The following is a 21615-nucleotide window of genomic DNA, read 5'->3' as shown; positions in this document are numbered from 1 at the left end:
ATGTATTTATTTTTTACTTTAATTATAGCCGTTAACGCCTATTAATTCTTTTTATAGTGTATCATGCAATTAGACCTCTAAAACTTGAAAATGTATTCGCGTGTAAATTTCAGTATGCTGCTTATAAAGTTATTTTTGTGTGTTTCCATTCAAACGTAGCTACGGACAATATTACGTGTTTATGTGAGGCATATCCGCGTAAATAGCACAGTAGGCTGTGCCTTAAGATTGATGGTAAACAGTCAGCAGCGGTACTTCCTGAGTTTAGGGAAGGGGCTTGGTCCCGTGCCTGCGCCCGAGAACGCGCATCAAATTAGCATCGATGAAGTTTGTGCGAACATGGCGGATTTCCTGCCGACCAGGTCCGTGTTAAAAGTTTGTCTACCCGTCTGCCTGCTTAACAGCGGCGAGGTGGAACAGCTGAGAAAGTCCAAAGAGATCGACAGATGTCTCTCCAAGGAGAAAACGTATGTAAAACGGCTGGTGAAGATCCTTCTCCTCGGCGCTGGCGAGAGCGGCAAGTCGACTTTCCTCAAACAAATGCGGATCATCCACGGCCAGGACTTCGACCATCACGCCCGAGAGGAGTTCAGAGCAACGATTTACAGCAATGTTATCAAAGGTAACCTCGCTACCGAGGGCTGGAAACTTAAAGGGCGTGAAAATCGCCCTTTTACTCGGTTAAAAGGCACTGGAAAGTTTCCACATCTGTTTAGCAGCGCTGGGCTGGGTGAGAGGACACATAAACAGTCTACATCTGCTCTCGGCACACCCATAGGAGCCTCGTTTGTCCTAAAAGCTTAACTTTTCTAGGGGTTTAGCATAGCTATACCAAATACAGCGAATCAAGTTTTTTGTGATATCTTTAACCAACACTACCCGCGGTTTTAAATCAGCTACAGGCAAGTTTTGTTGCTCAATAACTAAGCTCGGGATGAAGCTAATGGAGGGCAACCCGCCAGTGTGGTGTGCTGTAAGGTGTTCCTCTTTGTCCATGGACTGAATGAAAGAGAAATCTTTACGTTGGTGTTGTCCACGTTAAACAAAATCGTCTGTAAATACCAACAAGGCTCAAGCGTCGCTTTTTAATAGTCACGAAATTGTATATAACCCGACAGTTATTTCGGCCATTTTCAAAGTAAGGTGTTGGTGTGACCAGCACATCCTGTACATTTTTTTTTTTTTTTAATGAATAAACTGTCAGTTTGAAATAAACGTAAATAGTACGTAATATGAATACAGGGATTTCCCCGGCTTATAATGTGGCTTTTGAAGCTTGATTGGTCATGCTTTATCGAAGGTTATGAATTTTCTTGTTATTTCTGGTCATTATATCAGCAAAATGTGCTTTATTCTTGACTGAATGAAAGTTCAGTTAAAGAAAAATTGGGTAGAGTGATGGTTAGCACAAGGTGATTTTTTTTTTTTTTTCCTTTGAGGGGAGGCTAAGACCTCTTTGGTGGAAATTTTGTGTAAGCAGGAAAAACCCTGAAATCTGACTAGTAACAGGGTTATGTTAATCATGTGCTACCTTAAAATCAACTCCACTTTTTCTTGCCCTATCATCATTTTTTTTTTTTTTTTTGTATTTTATTTATTTTTTTAGACACAGCAGGCCTCCAAAGGACACAGGTGTTGGGTTACTTTTGTTTCACCTGCCCTTCTCACTACCCTTTTCCACTATTAAGTTGCCATCTGACTTCCTTTTCCAGGTATACGTGTGCTGGTGGACGCCCGTGAGAAGCTGCACATTCCGTGGGGTGATGAAGACAACCAGCCGCACGGCGACAACCTGATGGCGTTCGACACCCGCTCAGCCAAGATGACCAGTGGGCAGCTTGAGACATCGGTTTTCCTGGAGTACCTGCCCGCCATTAAGGCCCTGTGGGCAGACTCGGGCATACAGAACGCCTACGATAGGCGCAGGGAGTTTCAGCTGGTGGGTTAGAGCGTGCACACACACACACACACACACACACACACATGCTGAAATGGCATAACTGACAGATAATGGTGGCCTAGTTTTGTCTGATAAAACGTTCTCAATCTCAGCTCTCTATCACCAGGTGCAATAAGGGTTTTCTGGTGTTTCTGAATGGGTTTTTCCAAAAAGTCATATTGATGAAAATGGCAGTGAAAACAGAAAGTGAAACTGACTTTTCAATTCATCCTCCCTTTCCTCTCTCCCTGCATCTAATTCTTTAGTCTCTGGTGCGCTCTCTGTGCCGAGTGGTCAGACATGTGATTCAATAGGCTTCCTGTTTACACCTCTCCCAGCTGCGTATATCTTTTGGCTGTCAGTGTGCACGTCTTAACTCTGTGACGTTTACCCTAGAAGAGCAGGTGTGGTCGGGAGTGCGTTCACATGTCCTTTCTGGGCTGTTGATATGCTCTTATTTTATCTTTTATTACCGTAGCTTTAGGCTTCTTTTTAAAAATGACCAGCTGTCAGGGATTTTCCTGACTTAAAATAAGCCCCTTTCTCCCATGAGTGTAGCTTTACAGTTAAAGCACTGATTACTTTACCTGATTTGACAGAAATCTGTGTATTCTGGCTATTTAATAAGCCAAAAAAATGCCAATTTTATCCAAGTAAATAATCCCCAATTAAGAAAACAGTGTGTTAATCAAAAGGCTGGTGATTTTCCTGTGGCTCTTGCCAAAATGTTGTCTGTATAGGAATAACCCTGATTGCCCTGCCTTCATGTGACAAACTTAAACACTTCAGCAGTTAAGGGGCCCTCAACTGAGGACAGAATAAGGGCTGCGCTTCTCCAAGTGGCTTTCAGTAATGAAAAGCAGAAAATTACAATTTGCCAGTGGGTGACATAAAACCAAACTTTCGTCAATGGCGTTTTGTTGCTCTGGCACACACACACTCGGCTTGTTGGTGCAAACCTTTCCAGACAGACAAGGAGAATAAGTGTGATCAGAGCAGGAATGTTGATCTGTAGTTAAACAGCTTTATGCTTACAAACAGATCCCTGGCTCTCCCACTCAGCGTTATTTGCACACAAACACTAAGAGTGTCACACACCTCGAGTTACACAAGGTCACACACACACTAACGTGCATAACCTATCTGTGTAAGAGTGTAAGTATTCATTTTGCAAATTGGCAAGTTCCTTTATTCCACCCGCCCACCCCCGAAATCTTCAAAAGCGTTAATTATCACGGAAAACATCGCACCTTTTAGACTTTTGAAGCTGGAGCTGTGCATTTAATAATGGAAGTGAGCTGTCACTTGGACTGATCATTCATATAAACACACAAATGTGACTCATTCGGTGACAGTAGTAAACGGAACAATGTAAGCAGCCTGCTATGGAAACAGCCTGTAACTGAAGAGCGGCAGGATCGCTAAAAGCCTGACTAGCTGTTCAGTTACTGGACGCTAGGTGTTGGTATCACAGAATCACCGTAGCCTAAGTGTGCTGCGAGGTGATCATCTGCGATACATCACAATATCTGTGAAAACGAAACAAGTAAAAACGCCCACGAAAAAGCAGGAGTCATACATTTATATTCTCCACTGTGGCATTAGGATATGTGTATCATTATCAGTTCACTTCAGACCGTTATGTAGCTTATAATGGACCGTGTGGGGATGACTAGCTATGTAAGTACATGTAGATATGGCAGTGAGTCTGTGTGAACTTGCTTAACACAGGTCATAAGCACTGCGGCAGCTGAAAGTGGTGAGGGAATCCGGGTGAAATCGCCTACATGTGTTGATAAAGATATTGATACCACAGATGGAAGCCATACAAAATATATTGTCCCATCCTTATTTCACATGTGCACATGTTTACAGATTAAAGCTCTTTGAATTTTGGCGGATTGGTTGAACAAACCGAATAGTTGGTCACCTGTCACTTCAACCCACTCTGGAAAATGAGGTGACATTTTATAGACTAAACAATTGATCAGAAATGGCTTTGAGCCTTTATTTGTTGTGTAATATCAGTGGAGGGTCAATGGAACACAGACACAGGGCTACACACACACACACACACACACACACACACACACACACACACACACACACACACACACAATTACATATTACTGTACAGCCAAGACAGTTAGTTTATAAAAAAAAAATAAAACATTTAATTCATATGTGACAATTCATTGTTCTAGGGTACAAAGTGAAACAGTATTTGACTTTAATTTAAAAAAAAAAAGCATTATTTTAGGGTCAAAAAAGTCTCTGTATATGTATTAAAATCAATGTATGTACAGAACAGTGTAGTTTTTGTCAAATGTCCATCTTTTATAAAACCAACCACACATTTTGAAAAGTGTTTGGGATGTTTTGGGTTCTTTTTGCCTTTTCTCTTATATTAAAATAAACGTATTATTGTTAGATGTCTTGAAATGAAACTGAATATCAATTGCAAGCTTACAGCGTACAAAACCTTAATATTAAGTTTTAATGGTGAGTACACTGTAAACCCTGAGGGCAAAAATAATTCTGTTGGAAGCTGTTAAAAAATTTTTTCCTTCTCTAAGAAGAGATTTGTGTCATTTCCAGCAGATTACCCAGAATCCCCTCGTGTTGACCGTGCCCCATTTAAGCATTTGCATCACAAATCACACGTGCCTTCAGGCTTGGTTGTAATTATCATGTTTAAAAAAGCACGCACACACACGTAGCGCTGTGAGTATGCACATGGCTTCTCTCACTTCCTGCAGTGCAGACGTCAGCGTTGCTCGTTACAATAGTCTTAATCTTTTCATCGGAGATTCTGAGATTCATAGTATTAGAATTATTTAGTCACATCTTCCTTTAATGTAAGTGTCGGTTCAGATGACATATTGCTGAGTTTCAGTTTTGCTTCTGCAGGCGTTGTCATGCCTCAGCAGGGAGAACGCAGAGTGATTGCGCTTCTTGTTTCTCTTCTCCTTTTTAAAAAAAAAAACGGGAAAAAAAATCTGACTTGATTTTTGATTATTTCAAAACCAACCAAACCCTTCTTAGTTATGAGCTCCTTTTACTCGGGCGGAGTCGGATGTGAAATCAGAAAAGTAGCTTTTTCTTCATTTAACTCTAGTAGAGCGCCACACCATTGGGCTCCTCCCTTGGGTAATCCTAGCCGTGCACATACACACACACACACACACACACACAGACATGCACACACACAATCACAGGTTTTTCAGGTCAGGTTAGTTTTGTTTTTTTTACCTAAAGATCAAAAGGTGACAAGAAGAAGAAGCTGGGGTGGGTAATGCTCGTACATGGTGGTAAGAGAGAAATACAACCCGATCGCTGCAACTGGGAACATTTAAATGCCTATCGTGTCATTAATGCAAAATACATGCAAAAAACAAAACAAAAATCCCCTGTGCAAGTGTAGTGCGTTGCAGTAGAGGCGCTGCAGGTCACAGGAAAGACGATGGGTTAAATCTGTTTTTCTTTTTGCACACGGTGTTTTGGTTTATGTCGAGTGCAGGACCCGCACCAGCTCACAGATAAAGGAATGCATCTCAGTCCTGGCAGCCCCGTGTCTGGTCTTGCACTGCCTGCACAAAAGCAGTGTCGAAAAAGTCTTGGGAAAAAACTCAAAACACTTCTAACCACGCAGACACACACTAACCAACACTTCTGAATACATCAAAGACACACTTAGAAACACGTGTCACAGTCTTACTAAATAATGCGCATCCTGCCTCAGTACCTCAGAACAGACTCTGCTCTGGGGCGGACACGGGAGAAAGAAAAAAGTCAGGTTACTTCTGTCTGTGTGGCAGCTAAACACTCTCCCCACTAGTATCTCGGCGCCTTTTCCACTTGCAAACATATTGCTGCAAAATGTTTTCTGCTGATTGTGGTAAAAATGACAGAACCTAATTAATTGTGTAGAATTAACAGAAATTCCTCCTCTGTCCTGTCGCAGGGTGAGTCAGTGAAGTATTTCTTGGATAATCTGGATAAGCTCGGCGAGCTGGTAAGTTGTTTCTGCTTGTACTCTTTGTGATAATCAGACTTGTGCATGTTATAGTTAATACTGCAACATGTCCAGACAATTAAAGGTTACCTTAGAAATGACTACGGTGGTTGCTTGCCGCAGATAATGCTGGCATTTTGTGAAAGAAGCTCCTTATATTTAGTTAAGCTCAATTTTTTTTTTCAGGTGTTTAAAAGTTTAGTTAAAAAGAAAATCAAGATGAACACAGTAAGCAAGTTCAAACAGTTTATAAACCCTTAATATTAAGTCTAAAGTCCAAAACTTGAGGGCGTTATTGACAGTAAATCAGGGTTTTTCCTTTATTAACATGAGAGATATTTTAACCGCTCCCAACTGAGTTTTAACAATACTTCCTTTTTTCTGACATCAGCATGCTGGAAGTTGAATTGTTTTTCAGATTTCTGTGCATCATAAACACATCCTTTTTACATTGAGGACATTAAGTGTTTATACTTGTACTATTATTTACAAACACACATGCTTATGCTAACATCTACAATCTTACTGTCTTCATGAGGTTTGTATGCGTATGTCTGTTTTGTAAATTTAATTACTTTTATTACCAAGGTTGTAAGCACAAAGGCTGCTGTCTTCTTTTAGATGCGTCTTTCATGTTGTGCTCTTCAATACAGCCACCTTTAGTATGAACTCGATACATAAAGTGCAGCCTTTTCTGCTCATTTCCAGCACCACCTTTTTAGACTCTACTAGAGTAGCTTTGCATGATTCATATTAAAAATAATCCTTATACTGTGCTCACTCAGATCTGTATGTCTGGGATGACAAGATTAAGGAGGTGTCACATCTTGGTGATGTCAACCAGAGCTAGGAGTAGAAAAAAATGCCATGCCATTGTCATGTTTACTGCAAGCTTCCATCATATCAGTTTACATATCACAGAAAATGGACAGAGGCTTAGCAGGTTCACCTTATATGTGTTTGAATAAATATAATGTTGCATGCACACACATCCTCATAGCTTTTGTAAATGCTATGAAGCTAAAAAGCTAGTTTTGTTTCTGTGGGTGTGTGTATGTTAACTTCACTCCTGTGGCTGACCTCAGGCTTTTTTTTGTTTATTATAGAAATACACGCACACACAGTTGCAAACCACAGTGTCCTCATTACAAATGGGCACATTTTGAATGGGCGCTACTAACATGAATGAAATCCCCCCCCTAAATGTATAATCAAACTCATAATGACTGTTTTCATAATGGAGTTGCTGTGTTTTCTTTCATCACCATTTTACAAACAGCATCCATTTGTGGGTGTTTGTGTTTAGTATATGAACATAATATTCATTTCAACTCTTTGTGCTGTCAATTGTAGCTGTGCTAGTTTCTCTCCTCCCTGTTTCACTCTGTGTATGAGTCTTTTTTTATTTGGTAAGACACGTTTAAAATGCTCAAGTTATTTTTTTTTTTTAAACGGAACACACCTAGCCTGTGTCTGGAGCCGTCCCCTCTATTAAGCAGTGAATCTGAATCTGCTAAAGCCAGTTTAACAATGATTACAAAGATGATTGGCTTGTATACAGAGCCTACCCAAGCTTCCTGGTGATTTTCAGTTGAAATATCCACCTTTAGATTCAGCTCCTCCACAGAGCCACAGAGGTTACAGCAGAAGCAGATGTTAAACTTATTATGTCAAACCTTTACTTTCATTTTCTACAAAATGCCGACCTTCCCATCAATTGCTTTCTGTGGGAAATCCCCATATTTGTGAATATTTACGGAATCATTTTTGTGTAGTCTTAAACTCTGCTGTGATTTCCTCAGCACTCATAAATGTGTCATTTCCAGTCTTGCTTTTGCAGGACCCAAAGTTAGAGCTGAAGAATAAAACACATTTCTAGTATTTACAGATGAATTGGCTGCTAGTTTGAACTTTGTTATGTGTCTGGTGTTTCTTCTTCAGTCTGCAAACAAATCATGGTTTGGAAAGGATTTTCTATCAAACGGTTAGGTGGAAATGAGGACAAATGGTATTTTTGTCTCAATTATTAAAAATTTGTCTTTCTGCCTCTCCTGCTAGGATTATCTTCCCACTCAACAGGACATCCTGCTGGCTCGTAAACCCACTAAGGGCATCCATGAGTATGACTTTGAGATCAAGAATGTTCCCTTCAAGATGGTGGACGTGGGAGGGCAGCGATCCGAGCGGAGACGCTGGTTTGAGTGTTTCGACTCAGTCACCTCGATCCTCTTCCTCGTCTCCTCCTCCGAATATGACCAGGTAAAAAAATTAAAGTAAACACCGCTGCTGCATCAGATGCAGAAAGAAACCATGGCATATCATTTCCTGCCACTCACGGGCAAGCACGCTCAATACAGATAGGATGATAAGAAGCACATTAACCAGTTTGTTCTTGACAATAATGTGTGGTAACTTTTGATAACGTTTCATTGATGCTTCTGCTTGTGCAGCTGCAAGACTTTCCTTAAGACGAATTAATCATTTGAGTTTCTAACTAAAGCTCTGATTTGACCACCACTTAGATGTGCAAGTGACAACTTTGGTTCATTTATTTGCTAGTCGTGCTGTATTTATTTACCATGTTTCCCCTTCCATCTTCAGTATTCTAGCGACAGGCTGATGTGAATCCCCAAAATGTGACTGATATGTTTAAATGGGCACCAACAGCATGAATCGGTCTGTTCTTCATCACATTTACAAGGCTCAGTTCGGGGGGTTGTGGTTTGGTACTTTTTCAGAGCGGTGGGAAAACAGTGAGAAGACTTGCAAGACAACATTTTACAAGTACACATTAAATTGTGATGGATTGAAGTATTTACACAAACGAGAGGCTGAAATGTCCAGCAGAAACTTGATTCGAAGCTCAGAGCAGATGTAAGGATTGCTTTGCTGCTAACTTTACACAAACTGAAATTATCTCAAGCATTAATGGAGCCAACTAACTTCTGATTGGTTGTCCCTCATATACAAAAGGCTTGAATGTCAGGCAGGTATGGCTTCTTTGAGAGAACCATTTAGAAGATTTTTCACATGAAAAGACCCAAGATTAGGAAAAAGCCTGTCTGAAACTGAGTGTTTACAGCAGTCTGAAGCCGAATTCCTTGACGATATTTAATATGAGTGAGTTTTATGAGTGTCCACCATTATAACAGTATATAAATGGCTGAAAATAAGGAAAAGAATGGGTCCCCTTTAAGGATTCCAATGGCATTGCTTTCTTAATGGTTGAATGTGGAATCAAGCTGCTTGAAAGCAGATGGAAGAATTATTTGCCTCTGATCGAACCATCTCAAGTGTTTTGCCATCATAAATATGTTTTCTGGGACTTAACCAACTTCATTTTAGCTGTGCTGGCCCCTAGTTTCAAGTCCCTCACTGTTTTCCTCATTTTGCTGTAACTGACTCAAAAAACAAGCTCTTGTTTGATTTGCCCTGTGCAACATACCAACTGTTGTTGTAAGAGCCATGTAATAGCAGGCTAACCCAAATAGCCTAGTTTTTGGGGGGGTTTTTCTCGTTTTGTTTTTTTTTGTTTTTATAAACCTATTGCACACCATAAAACCACAGTGGTTTTATGGTGTGCAATCCAAATTGACTTTGGTTAACAGGAAATGCTATTAAAAGGAAGCTTATGAATACCTGACAGGATGTAACGTGTACAGGTTAAAGGATTTACACCATCCGTACTGGCAGTAGTATTTAATTCTTCCGTCATCTGTTACAGGTGCTGATGGAGGACAGGCAGACCAACCGGCTCCGTGAATCGCTCGACATCTTCGAGACCATCGTCAACAACCGTGTCTTCAACAACGTTTCGATCATCCTATTCCTCAACAAGACGGATCTGCTGGAGGAGAAAGTGAAAAACGTTCCCCTCAAGGACTACTTTCCCGAGTACAACGGACCGGAGCACAGCCTGCCGGACGTCCAGGCGTTCATGGTGGACTGCTTCCGGGCCAAGAGGCGCGACTGTACTCAGAAGCCCCTGTACCACCACTTCACCACCGCCATCAACACGGAGAACATCAGGCTGGTGTTTCGGGACGTCAAGGACACCATCCTGCACGACAACCTCAAACAGCTCATGCTCCAATGACCTCTGACAACCTGTGAAAATGGAGGACCTGAACAGGGACAGACCACCCCCTCGCTCATGAAGAGGACTTGGGAGAGAGAGCAGCATCAGAAGAATCCGATGAGACGTCAGCATTCTTCTTCAGACATTTTATATTAGTTTTTACTCTCCTCTTTGAAGAGTTGTCCCTCTTGTAAGTTCAGGATTTGTTTGAGGAACGAGTAAGCCGTGCACGCCGTGGTAATATAAATGGAGAAGAAGCCTCGTTTGGATCTTGGATGACATCTGAAACCTGCTGCTTCACCTCCTCTGTCCTGAGCTCTGCATTCACAGCACGAGTTACTGGGGCTATTTTCTCACAAGGTGTCATTGCTGGCGCCAGCAAAAGGTTTTCCAAAATGAGACGCACGGCTTCCAAACAAACGCAGGAATTAATCTAAGTAACGTTTAATTACCAGTACTGTGTGTGAGAGTTGATTTGCCGAGCACTGAATTCATCTAGTCCAAATTTACTGTTACGTCCGTTGAAAGTTGTTGCTAAGTCATTTTAGTCACATTTGGCGGTCATCAGCTTTTCTTTTTTTTTCCATTTCAGATCAGCAGGTTTAACGCCCGCGATCAGAAGTGAAGATGTAGTAGAATTACAGTTAAAGATTTGAGGAGTGAACTGGCTCCAGCACTGGCACCTTGTTTTGCAGAAAACTGCTTGACGAGGGCACAACCACAACAGACTGAACCTTTTATTTCCTTTGATATAATTTCTTAAGACTTAATCACTATTTAAATGTTGCTTTATTATTAAATCTTTAATCAGATAATTAAGATGCCAGTTTCCGTATAAATTGTCCCTTATTTCTGGGTGTTCAGAGGGTAAAAAGATTACCTTCTTAGGCAGGTGTGCCACTTAGTGAACATGCAGTCCACTGTTTTCTCAGGGTTGAATCAAAACCGGTGTCGATGCTGATGTAATTGTTGATGAGCTAACTGAATATTCTGATTCTGATTATTATTATTTTTTATTTTTATTTTTTAATTCTGAGTGGTGCGACTCAGCCAGGCCTCCCTGCCGTTAGCCGGGTGGTGTTTAGCACCGTATCCTCCTGGCTTTGACCACTGACATTGACCCAGAACCCCCAGCTCCTCCCTTTCTTTGTTTCCATCTGTGATTAGATGCCTTGTAAAGGGACAGTCCACCCCTGTTTGCATGAATCATGAATGTGTGTTAATAAATGTACAGAGATTTGCTCTAGATTGCTTGAATATACTATAACCAATATTAATGTGGTAAGATATAACCCATCATGTGAGAATATCTGTGTTGGCACTGACTCCAGGCATCTCTGAAAACCCCTTGAACATTTTTTTTCCTTGTGTTGTTTAGATTTCCCTCAAAACGACATTTTGAATTATATGTGACCAAAAAAAAAAAAAAAAAACGACAAACGAAAAGACAAAAGCTTGAATACTGTTGTTGGTGACCGTATTCTGGTCTGGGCCAATCTTTGTTAGAGCACCATTTCCAGGCACTGTTAAAATCTCTGCTTCTCTGCCAAAAAATCACCCTGTGCTTTTTCAGGACTGTGCACATTGACCGTGTCCAGTTTTACTCCAAAAATGCAGCTCGTGAGAGTTTCACTTTGCTTCCAGCCCTGGCTTTGTAAATACTGTAATCTGTTGCCATGTAAATAATATCCAGGTTTATCTCCTATATGTAAATGGTTGTAGAAATGGCTGACTTTTTTCCCATCCCGATTTTTTTTTGCTTTTTCAAATCACAGCTTTTCCAATGAAGATGACTTTTTGATGTAGTGTATTTGTTTTCCATCACAGCTTGTTTTTGAAATTCTTGCTTGTGTTGTCTCTCATGCCAGTCTAACCTTCTCAATAAAATCCACTTTTCTACTTATGTCTTGCTCTCTTGATATGTTTCCTTTTTTGAATAATTTGGTTCATTGTGAATCGTGAGGTGCCATTTTATGCCTGAAAAACTTGATTTTATTGTCTTTGGAAATTCACTGTGAATTTCTTTGAGGTGCAAATTTAAACCTGGGTTCTTTACCACTTAGACCAAAATCTAATGATTAACAAAACACGAGGACCACGTGTTACGTAGATAAACCTTACTGTACCGCTAAGACGTCTTTTTTTTCAGTACTCTGCCAGAAAAATACGTAAGCATTTCTGCGGATACATAGTTTCCGACGCCTCAAGCGTACCTGTGAAACGTTTAGTGGTTATTTTGACTTCATCCAAAAATGCGTCGGCATGTTTGGGGACTTCAAAAGGCGGAAGTGGGGAGGAGTGAATCATAAAGTCGACGCAACACACCCACCGAGCAGATCCCTGCGTGTTCGTACAAGACTTTTATCTGTCACAGCAATGTAACGGGCTGTACCGTTATAAACCACATCCAAGGGGTGTAATTTTAAACTAGGGCGTCAATATATTGATGGTTTTACGATAACTTTTGATTTTACATTCAGGCTTCGAACTCGCTACCTAAAAGCGGGGTCTTTCACTTCACCGTCGCGACTCTGAGAACTTACTTAACCGAAACTGTTTAAAAGTGACACTCCCGCGTGTAAATGTGATAATTACTGACGCTTCACCTTAGCGCTGTAACTTTGCTGCTCTGAGTCATGCTTTCACCCGATTGGCTGTTTGACAGGCGCGTGCGAAATGAGCTGTGGTAAGTGTCACACAACTGTAATTCAGAATAGCGGAAAAAACACGTGATATAATAACGACCAATATATTAATTTGCTGGATTATAAAAATATGTTTATAGCTTCGTCTAGAAGCCGGGGTGACAAACATAAGACCCGGGGGCCAGAACTGACCCACCAAAAAGTCCAATCCGGCCCACTGGACCTCTATGTAAAATGCGAAGGAGGTCATAAAATTTGGACTTTCAACTATATTTTCACAAATTACGCAGCTGATGCTATAAGCCATGTGTGCTACAAGAAAGTAATAAAGTAACAAACAAAAGACAGAAAATGTCCAGTTTCTTCACTAACTACTAGAAATTTCTGTTTTTATTTCAAATGTGTCTTCAGTAAAATAAAGGACATTTTCTGTAAATTAACAAAAACTTTCTCTTTATAATTACTGGTAGCTGGTCAATGAGCTACCAGAACTTTTCCTGTAATTTTACACATTCATATCTTGCAATTTAGGTGTGAAGAATCATGCTGACAAACATGTCCTTATCATGTACAGTGGGGCAAAAAAGTATTTAGTCAGCCACCGATTGTGCAAGTTCCCCCACTTAAAATGATGACAGAGGTCAGTAATTTGCACCAGAGGTACACTTCAACTGTGAGAGACAGAATGTGAAAAAAAAATCCATGAATCCACGTGGTAGGATTTGTAAAGAATTTATTCGTAAATCAGGGTGGAAAATAAGTATTTGGTCACCTCAAACAAGGAAAATCTCTGGCTCTCACAGACCTGTAACGTCTCCTGTAAGAAGCTTTTCTGTCCCCCACTCGTTACCTGTATGAATGGCACCTGTTTGAACTCATCATCTGTATAAAAGACACCTGTCCACAGCCTCAAACAGTCAGACTCCAAACGCCGCCATGGCCAAGACCAAAGAGCTTTCGAAGGACACCAGGAAAAGTATTGTAGACCTGCACCAGACTGGGAAGAGTGAATCTACAATAGGCAAGCAGCTTGGTGTGAAAAAAAATCAACTGTGGGAGCAATCATCAGAAAATGGAAGACATACAAGACCACTGATAATCTCCCTCGATCTGGGGCTCCACGCAAGATCTCATCCCGTGGGGTCAAAATGATCATGAGAACGGTGAGCAAAGATCCCAGAACCACACGGGGGGACCTGGTGAATGACCTGCAGAGAGCTGGGACCAAAGTAACAAAGGTCACCATCAGTAACACACTACAACGGCAGGGAATCAAATCCCGCAGTGCCAGACGTGTTCCGCTGCTGAAGCCAGTGCATGTCCAGGCCCGTCTGAAGTTTGCCAGAGAGCACATGGATGATACAGCAGAGGATTGGGAGAATGTCATGTGGTCAGATGAAACCAAAGTAGAACTTTTTGGTATAAACTCAACTCGTCGTGTTTGGAGGAAGAGGAATACTGAGTTGCATCCCAAGAACACCATACCTACTGTGAAGCATGGGGGTGGAAACATCATGCTATGGGGCTGTTTTTCTGCCAAGGGGACAGGATGACTGATCCGTGTCAAGGACAGAATGAATGGGGCCATGTATCGTGAGATTTTGAGCCAAAACCTCCTTCCATCAGTGAGAACTTTGAAGATGAAACGAGGCTGGGTCTTCCAACATGACAATGATCCAAAACACACCGCCCGGGCAACAAAGGAGTGGCTCCGTAAGAAGCATTTGAAAGTCCTGGAGTGGCCTAGCCAGTCTCCAGACCTCAACCCCATAGAAAATCTGTGGCGGGAGTTGAAAGTCCGTGTTGCTCGGCGACAGCCCCAAAACATCACTGCTCTCGAGAAGATCTGCATGGAGGAATGGGCCAAAATACCAGCTACTGTGTGTGCAAATCTGGTAAAGACCTATAGTAAACGTTTGACCTCTGTTATTGCCAACAAAGGTTATGTTATAAAGTATTGAGTTGTATTTTTGTTATTGACCAAATACTTATTTTCCACCCTGATTTACGAATAAATTCTTTACAAATCCTACCATGTGGATTCATGGATTTTTTTTTTTTTTTTTTTTTTTCCACATTCTGCCTCTCACAGTTGAAGTGTACCTCTGGTGCAAATTACTGACCTCTGTTATCATTTTAGGTGGGGGAACTTGCACAATCGGTGGCTGACTAAATACTTTTTTGCCCCACTGTATATAAACTAATGCATACTGTTGAAATTACACTTCTTTTTAATAAATCGAGATATCCCAGGAATTAAATGTGCAGTTAAACTACTTTACAATGACAGAAAAGGGATTTTCACAGTTCTAGCTAATTTCAAAGTGGCCAGTATGCGTCCCTTGATGTAAAATTGATCTAGAGACTAGGTATCAACTATATGGCCTGTTGGCCAGACGTAGGTCCAAAAAGCTCCAATTCAGCCCACTGGATGGCTCTGGAAAATATGGACACTTCAAATAAAGATTATAAAGTCCTTTATTTCTTGCAGCTCTTACAATTTTTTAAATCAGAATTTCTTTGTAATATGGAAAAGTTGAGACGTTTTGTTAAATAAAATTGCGCTTATTTTTCTGAGGGATTTTTCTTATCTCAGGGAAAACAAGGGTAACTTTCATAGTGCTGAAAGTTGAACAAAAACAGTTAAGGCTTCACTGATCTAGCCTATTTAACTTGAAATTTGGTTGTATGTGCCCCATGATAAGCTCGACACCCCTGGTCTAGAGAACCTATTATTATTCAGGTGACAAGGTCAACCTTGTAACTACCTTACATTTCCCATTAATCGGGTAGTCTTCAATGCAAAGCTGTATTTTATTGACACTCATTATGGGTCTGAATGTCATGGTAGTTTTGGGCTTTTAATTTCACTATTCCATTGACTTTGTGCAATATACTAGTACCACTGACAGCTTTCTAAGGTCAGAAAGTTTCATCTTTACTTCTTCAAACATTGTGGGTCACTCTTTCTTTCATCTGACCATAAAACCTTTCTCACATTTGGTTTGTCCTTGTGGGCAGCTGCAAATTTCAGTCAAGCTTGACGGTTTTTATTTTGGAGCAGGGGCTTCTTTCTTGGTTGGCACGCTCTCAGTCCATAGCTATGTAAAACTTGCTTCACTGTAGACAGTGACACTGGTGCTGCAGTTTCAAGTTAATTGCAGGTTTGAGCCTTGTTGGTTCCCAGGTTGTTCCTGAACATCCCAATTAATTACATCTTATCTGAGGAGGACAGTTTGGGTCCTCTTCCAGACCTTGGCAAAGTGGTGGCACATCCAACATGTACAATTGTCTTAACTGATGATTTTGGGATCTGCAGCTGTTTAGAAATTGCTTCAAGAGATCTTCCCAACTTGTTTAAATCTAAAATTGCCTTTCTGAGATCTTCACCAAGTTCTTTGGACTTTCTCATTCAATGAGTGCTGTCAAAGAAATCCATTTTATGCTGGCAGACAAGTTACCAGTTGTACTGTATGTATACTTTTAACCCTGTGTGGATTAGAGAAAATGCAAAGTAAAGCCAGACCTGTGCACTTATGTATTGTTTTTAAAGTCATTAAAGATGTATGTTGTATAACCATGCTACTTTGGAAAAAGTTAAGTTAAAAGTCGAAAATTACCACGACATCAATGCCCATGATGTGTAGATGTAAACTTCAGACCACAACTGTACGTGTGACATATTTTGAATGCAAGGTGTGTTAAACATGTAGATTGGGAACCAGAAGAGGTGTCGGCCCACCAAAGGAACCAATCTTTCCAACTGGACTGCTCTGCGAGTGTAAAAATGTAGTGACATTTTAATTTTAGTTATTTTTGTTCCTAATGGCTGACCTTAACTTATTCTTCTTTACAGTAAAAGAAAGGATAGGTATTCTGTTTTGTGCAGCTGATTTTCTGGTCTACTTAACATCAAAATGGACTTTATTTAATTATTTAAAAAAAACCCAACAACCTCAAAAGCAATTGGTGCAGTGGTTAACACTGTTGCCACACAGAAATAAGGTTCTTGGTTTGCACGTCCTGGTTGGGTCGGGGGTTGGGTGATCCAGTTTTCCTCCTACGATCGTGCATGCATGTTAGGTTAATTTGTGATTCTAAATTGTGTATGAGATCATAATCAGTATGTTTATGCACACATAGCTGGTGCTTGATATGATTTTCTTTCTTTAAAGATGAAATTGTTCATATAAAGCTAAAACTATACCTTATTTATATTCAGCCATTATGTCCTTCCAACACATCTTCACTGGTCATTCTATGTTTGCCCTGGAAGTCCCATTTTGACCCGTTCTCTGTCACCCACCCACCCACAGAGGTGTGTCCATTCTGCGGGAAAACGTACAAAAGGTTGAAGAGCCACTTGCCACATTGCAAGGCAGCTGCTGCCTCTAAAGTGCCACCATCCAAACCAGATGTCACAGCAAACCAGACAGCATCGTCTTCTCAGCTGGACTCGGTTTTGTCCAGAGCAACAGCAAAGGGAAGGAAGTCATCGTCATCAGTCATAACAGATCTACAAGGACAGACGCGTAAAAGGGACACAGCATCAGGACCATCAAATGCGACATCTTCATCACCACGAACATCATCATCCATGACATTACTTTCACCAACTACGAAGAAGAAACAAAAGCTGGTTGATCAAATAAAGACAAGCACCCTTTTGTTATCTCCATCTCCAGCTCTGCCCCCCACCACTTCTAAACCAAAAAAGAAGAGTCTCCGTGCATTGATAGAAGCTGCTAAGTATGACCAAATTACAAAGGAATCACTAAAGGTGTCTGAAACAGAATCAACTCTAAGCTCCAGAAACACAGCTCAGACAGAGCCCAAAACTATCTCAGGCAAAGACTATGCCCATCTGTCTGCAGACGCTAAACCCAAAGATGCACCTAAGAAGACGCCAAAGACAAAGAATCATGTTAATCAGATGCTTTCCACAACCAAACAGAGTGAAAGTAGCACAAAATTCCCAGAGAAAAGACACAAGTTTCCGGAGGATGGCAAGCAGGAGATTGAGGATTCATCCATGAATAATTTTGTTTTGAAGTTAGGAAATGGCCACCAGGCAAAGATCACCCTCCAGGATGTTAAAGCCACATTAGGCCGAGCTAGATCGCCTCGTCAGTCCAGCAGGCCGAGCATCCTGAGCCAAATTCAAACTAATGACAACCTGTGCAGTAAAATCGGAGTCGATACGGGTGTTGGACCAGCTCCCCTTTTAGAAGATAATCAAAAGTATGTTGCAACTCAGTCTGATGAGCTGCTGAGCCCTAGCCCACAACATGCAGGCCTAAAATCAGATAAGAAAATAACCTCAAAGACTAAACAACTGGCTTTAGTCCCTCTGCGAGATGTCCCAGAATTAACCCCTCCTGCAGCTCCCTTCCTGCGTGCGTCATCTCAGCAGTGGCAAGCTATGCCTCCTCCAGTCGACCTGAATAAGGGGCTGAAGGTGAGCCATCACATGACAGGCCTCCTCACAAAATCGGCACCAGTGGGTCAGTTTTCCAGCCTTCTTTCCCCTCTTGTATCACAAAGTCTGCCAGTGAAGGTGGAGACAGTGGAGAAGCCTGAGGTCAGGAAGCAAAGCACTGCTGAAAATCCAAACGAAGGTAAGTATTTGGAAATAATTGTTTTCCAGCCAAAATGTATACAGACCTGATGGTCCGGATTCTTTCCCTGTCTGACTTACAAAAAAATATAATTAATGAATTATATTCAGACATTTGAACAAGTCACTTTGTGGCTCACCGCACTGTGTTAGGCGTTTTTCACAGATTTTATTGATAAAGTAGTTCATAAATGAAGAAAAATTATTGCCATATATTGTCAGTTTTACTGGGCCAGTACCAATAATAAAGACTTTGGAATAATATTCAGCTTGATTGTAGTGTTTCAGCTTCCTGATTCTCTGTCGGTGTCATGGATTACAGGAGCTCTGACACACCGGAGTCTTGGACAGGTGAGACTGAGGGAATTACCTAAATGGCTTGCCTGCAAAGCCCCAAGCCATCCAAAAGATGCTGTGGGAATGTTGCAAAGAGGTCAGTATCTCTCTCTCTCACACACACACAGAGACACAGTATTTGTGCTACTCACAGCACAAAAGCCGCCCTCCCATTTGTTTGTCTGTCACTTCTAACTTCCTGTAACAGTGTTATCTCTCAGAGATGAGGTTTTATTGAACTTTGTAGATGCTTGTAGTCAGATGTTACCTCAGAACAAAAGCATTATAGCCAACAGCTGTTAGCAGCCACTTAATATCTGCTATACAGATGTGAGATTGGTGTCTATTCTTTAAGATTTGTGTGCTTGTCTTTTCTCAACTCTTCTGTGCGTGATTCAGGCTGGCAGTGGTATTACAGGCGGTATATTGATGTGAGGAAAGGAGGTGTAGGTGGACTGGGCATGTTGTTAGCAGGATACTGCGTGCTCAGCTACATCTGGAGTTACCGCCACATAAGTAAGTGTGTTTTACTAAGTGTGTGCTCCATTTAACTGATGGATTTGGAGATAAGCTGGTTTTCTTTTTTTTTTTCCTTTTCCCAGAGCTTGATCGCTGGAGGAAGTATCACTAAGGGTCAAGGGTCAAGGAAAGATACTTGAAGCAGCAGCATTGACAGAGAAAAGATTCAGAACTTCAGGACTCCATATGATGAATTTGCACAGCATTTATAACTGAGAAATTGGTACCGTTACTTGTCAGCATGTAAGCCCTTCCCTTCAGCCAATTTTGTGTATTCTGTCACCAGCATACATTGTGGGAGCACTATATAGTAAATGATAAATAGTGAAGTAAGTGCAAAAGTGCCTTAAACTGAATTCTTTGTAGTGACCACAAGTGTACAACTCTTCTGGTTGGAAAACAAGTACAGGTGTATAGAAGTCTATGTCAATTCTCCAGTGAGTTTAGGGTCTCAGTAGCTAGTTTCAAGCTTGATTGAATGCAACATGCTTATTTTTTGAATTAAATGGTCACTTCCATATAAGCATACAGTTCCCCCTCAATTCAACCCCAGATACACTCATGACAACAGGACAAATGCTCACCTCTAAGCTTCACATTGGGACTGCGTTGACTTCATAGTGCTTCTAGAGTTTTTCTAGAAGCAAGTCTTGCCGTTGGGTTCTTGTTTGGGCAGTTTCATTTCAGTGGTCACTGGGACATAAAACTGCATGTGTGGTCTCACCAGTCAGATCTGATAAAACTGGCTTAATCCTGATGACTTTTCCCCAAAATAAGCCTTTTTTGTTTCCCTGTTTGTCCTACTACCTTGTTTGCTTTTGCTGAATTCTCCCAGATATTTATATTTAGAATTGGGTGTCGTGTGTTTCTTTCAATCTCTCTGGTTGTCCATCTTTTGTATAAAATCTAAAAGCATATGTTATGAAGACAGACTGAATGATTATGAATTTTCCTAATTAAATGAATTGCAAATGAATACAAAACTAAAACATGTAACTTTCTATCTCTAGGTGACCAGGATAAGAGTAGTTTCATTCTTATCTGTATAAGGTTTCTAAAATAAAAGCTTGTCATGCTAAATTGTATTATTTTAAAATGATTATGTTTTTGTATGTTTCTTTTATTATTCCTGTCTTATTTATTTCATGGAGAAAATGTTAAAAAAATAAGTATTTGCTTTAAAAAAAAACAAACAGCTTTTTTAAGGGTCAAAACATTTTTCCTCATCAGTGACCACTGTGTGCTCCAGACATCCACTAGCTGTCACTGTTGGGTTATGTTACTTCAACCAAAGGGGGCTGGGCAGTCTAATGTCTGCTGTGCAGTTTTCTCAGCTCTTTTGTGTAGAGGCATCGGTGCTGGAGTCCATAAAAGGATTAAAGAGAACCAACAGATTTCTAACTTGATTAAATATTACTTTGGCAGCTGTGATGCAGAGAAACATGAAATCTAAATGTCATGACATCAATGAAAAGATCATATCTGTGCAGCAGAGGGTAACAAATCTGGTTTTCCTTTGCCACTGCTTCCTCTGTCACATGATGTGATTATGCATGCTTAGTCCATCAGTGCCAGTGTGTGAACCCTCACAGAATAGCAATGGAGGGAAATTGAAGGAGTTTTTCAGCCGGACTGGACCAGTTCCTTGTTGTACACAAAATTAATTTATTGTTGAATCTCCTAACTGCTGTATTGAACAAATACAAATAAAGAAACAACAGCATTTTCTTTTGTAATGACTTTACTGACACTGCTTCTTAGTCAACACAATAAAAAATAATTTTCTTAAGTTTTTTTCTTTACATTCTCTTTTTCTTCGTACAAAAATTATAAATATTTTGTGTCTAACTTTTTTTATACAAAACAACAAACTATACAAATCAAATGGGACAATAAACAATGAAAATGAAGGCAGAAAACGCATCTCTGCACAAAAAAAAAAAGAAAAAAAAAATGATGATGATAGGGGAGAAAAAGCACAGTTTGTTCCTACCAGGCTCTCAAGACCATGATATGCATTCTGATAACACAATGGTTTACAAACACTGGGTATGTCCCTACTTTGAAAGCCTAAAGTGAACATCCTTGTAGATATAAGTGCTATAGAGGCACAAAATCTTGCAGCAGTCGCTTGGAGGAGCAAATGCAAAATCTCACTTGACCCTCACTTGTCATTTGAGATTTGCTTTCAAAGCAAACAGCCCAGTTTTTCTCGGAAAGAAGAGGTCTGCAAGAGCTGAGGCAGAGATGCAGGCAGGCTGCCATGGCCACTGGCACTTAAATTAAAAAAGGGTCTTCTATCATCCCATATGAAAGGCCTTCAGTCTGTTTGTGTGGTCTATTAGCAAGCATATTTCACATACATGCTCATAGGAGAAAGGTGGTGCTGTCCAGAATCAACCCTGAGAGCATTTAATGCATTTAATCAGGGCTTTTGTGTTGTTGCAAAAACAGAAGTAGAGGGAC

At 40.7% G+C, this 21615-nt stretch overlaps 2 protein-coding genes across 2 annotated transcripts; both read left to right on the top strand.

Moving 5' to 3' along the window:
- The first annotated feature begins 268 nt into the window (after positions 1 to 268).
- On the top strand, positions 269 to 11551 carry LOC120737956 (guanine nucleotide-binding protein subunit alpha-13-like). The gene is made up of 5 exons (XM_040038919.1): positions 269 to 622; positions 1713 to 1939; positions 5904 to 5954; positions 8013 to 8213; positions 9679 to 11551. The coding sequence occupies exons 1-5, from the start codon at positions 340 to 342 to the stop codon at positions 10048 to 10050; spliced, it is 1134 nt and encodes a 377-aa protein (XP_039894853.1). The 5' UTR covers positions 269 to 339; the 3' UTR covers positions 10051 to 11551.
- Positions 11552 to 12052: 501 nt separating this feature from the next.
- si:dkey-21c1.4 (uncharacterized protein C17orf80 homolog) lies at positions 12053 to 20872 on the top strand. Its single transcript, XM_040038918.1, has 5 exons — positions 12053 to 12718; positions 16994 to 18295; positions 18617 to 18727; positions 19030 to 19146; positions 19233 to 20872. The coding sequence occupies exons 1-5, from the start codon at positions 12709 to 12711 to the stop codon at positions 19259 to 19261; spliced, it is 1569 nt and encodes a 522-aa protein (XP_039894852.1). The 5' UTR covers positions 12053 to 12708; the 3' UTR covers positions 19262 to 20872.
- Positions 20873 to 21615: the final 743 nt, after the last annotated feature.

The sequence above is a fragment of the Simochromis diagramma genome, unplaced genomic scaffold, assembly GCF_900408965.1.
Source record: "Simochromis diagramma unplaced genomic scaffold, fSimDia1.1 OVJJ01000402.1, whole genome shotgun sequence".
Lineage (NCBI taxonomy): Eukaryota > Metazoa > Chordata > Actinopteri > Cichliformes > Cichlidae > Simochromis > Simochromis diagramma.
Note: the sequence above shows the minus strand (reverse complement) of the source record. Positions and strands in the feature narration are given on the sequence as shown.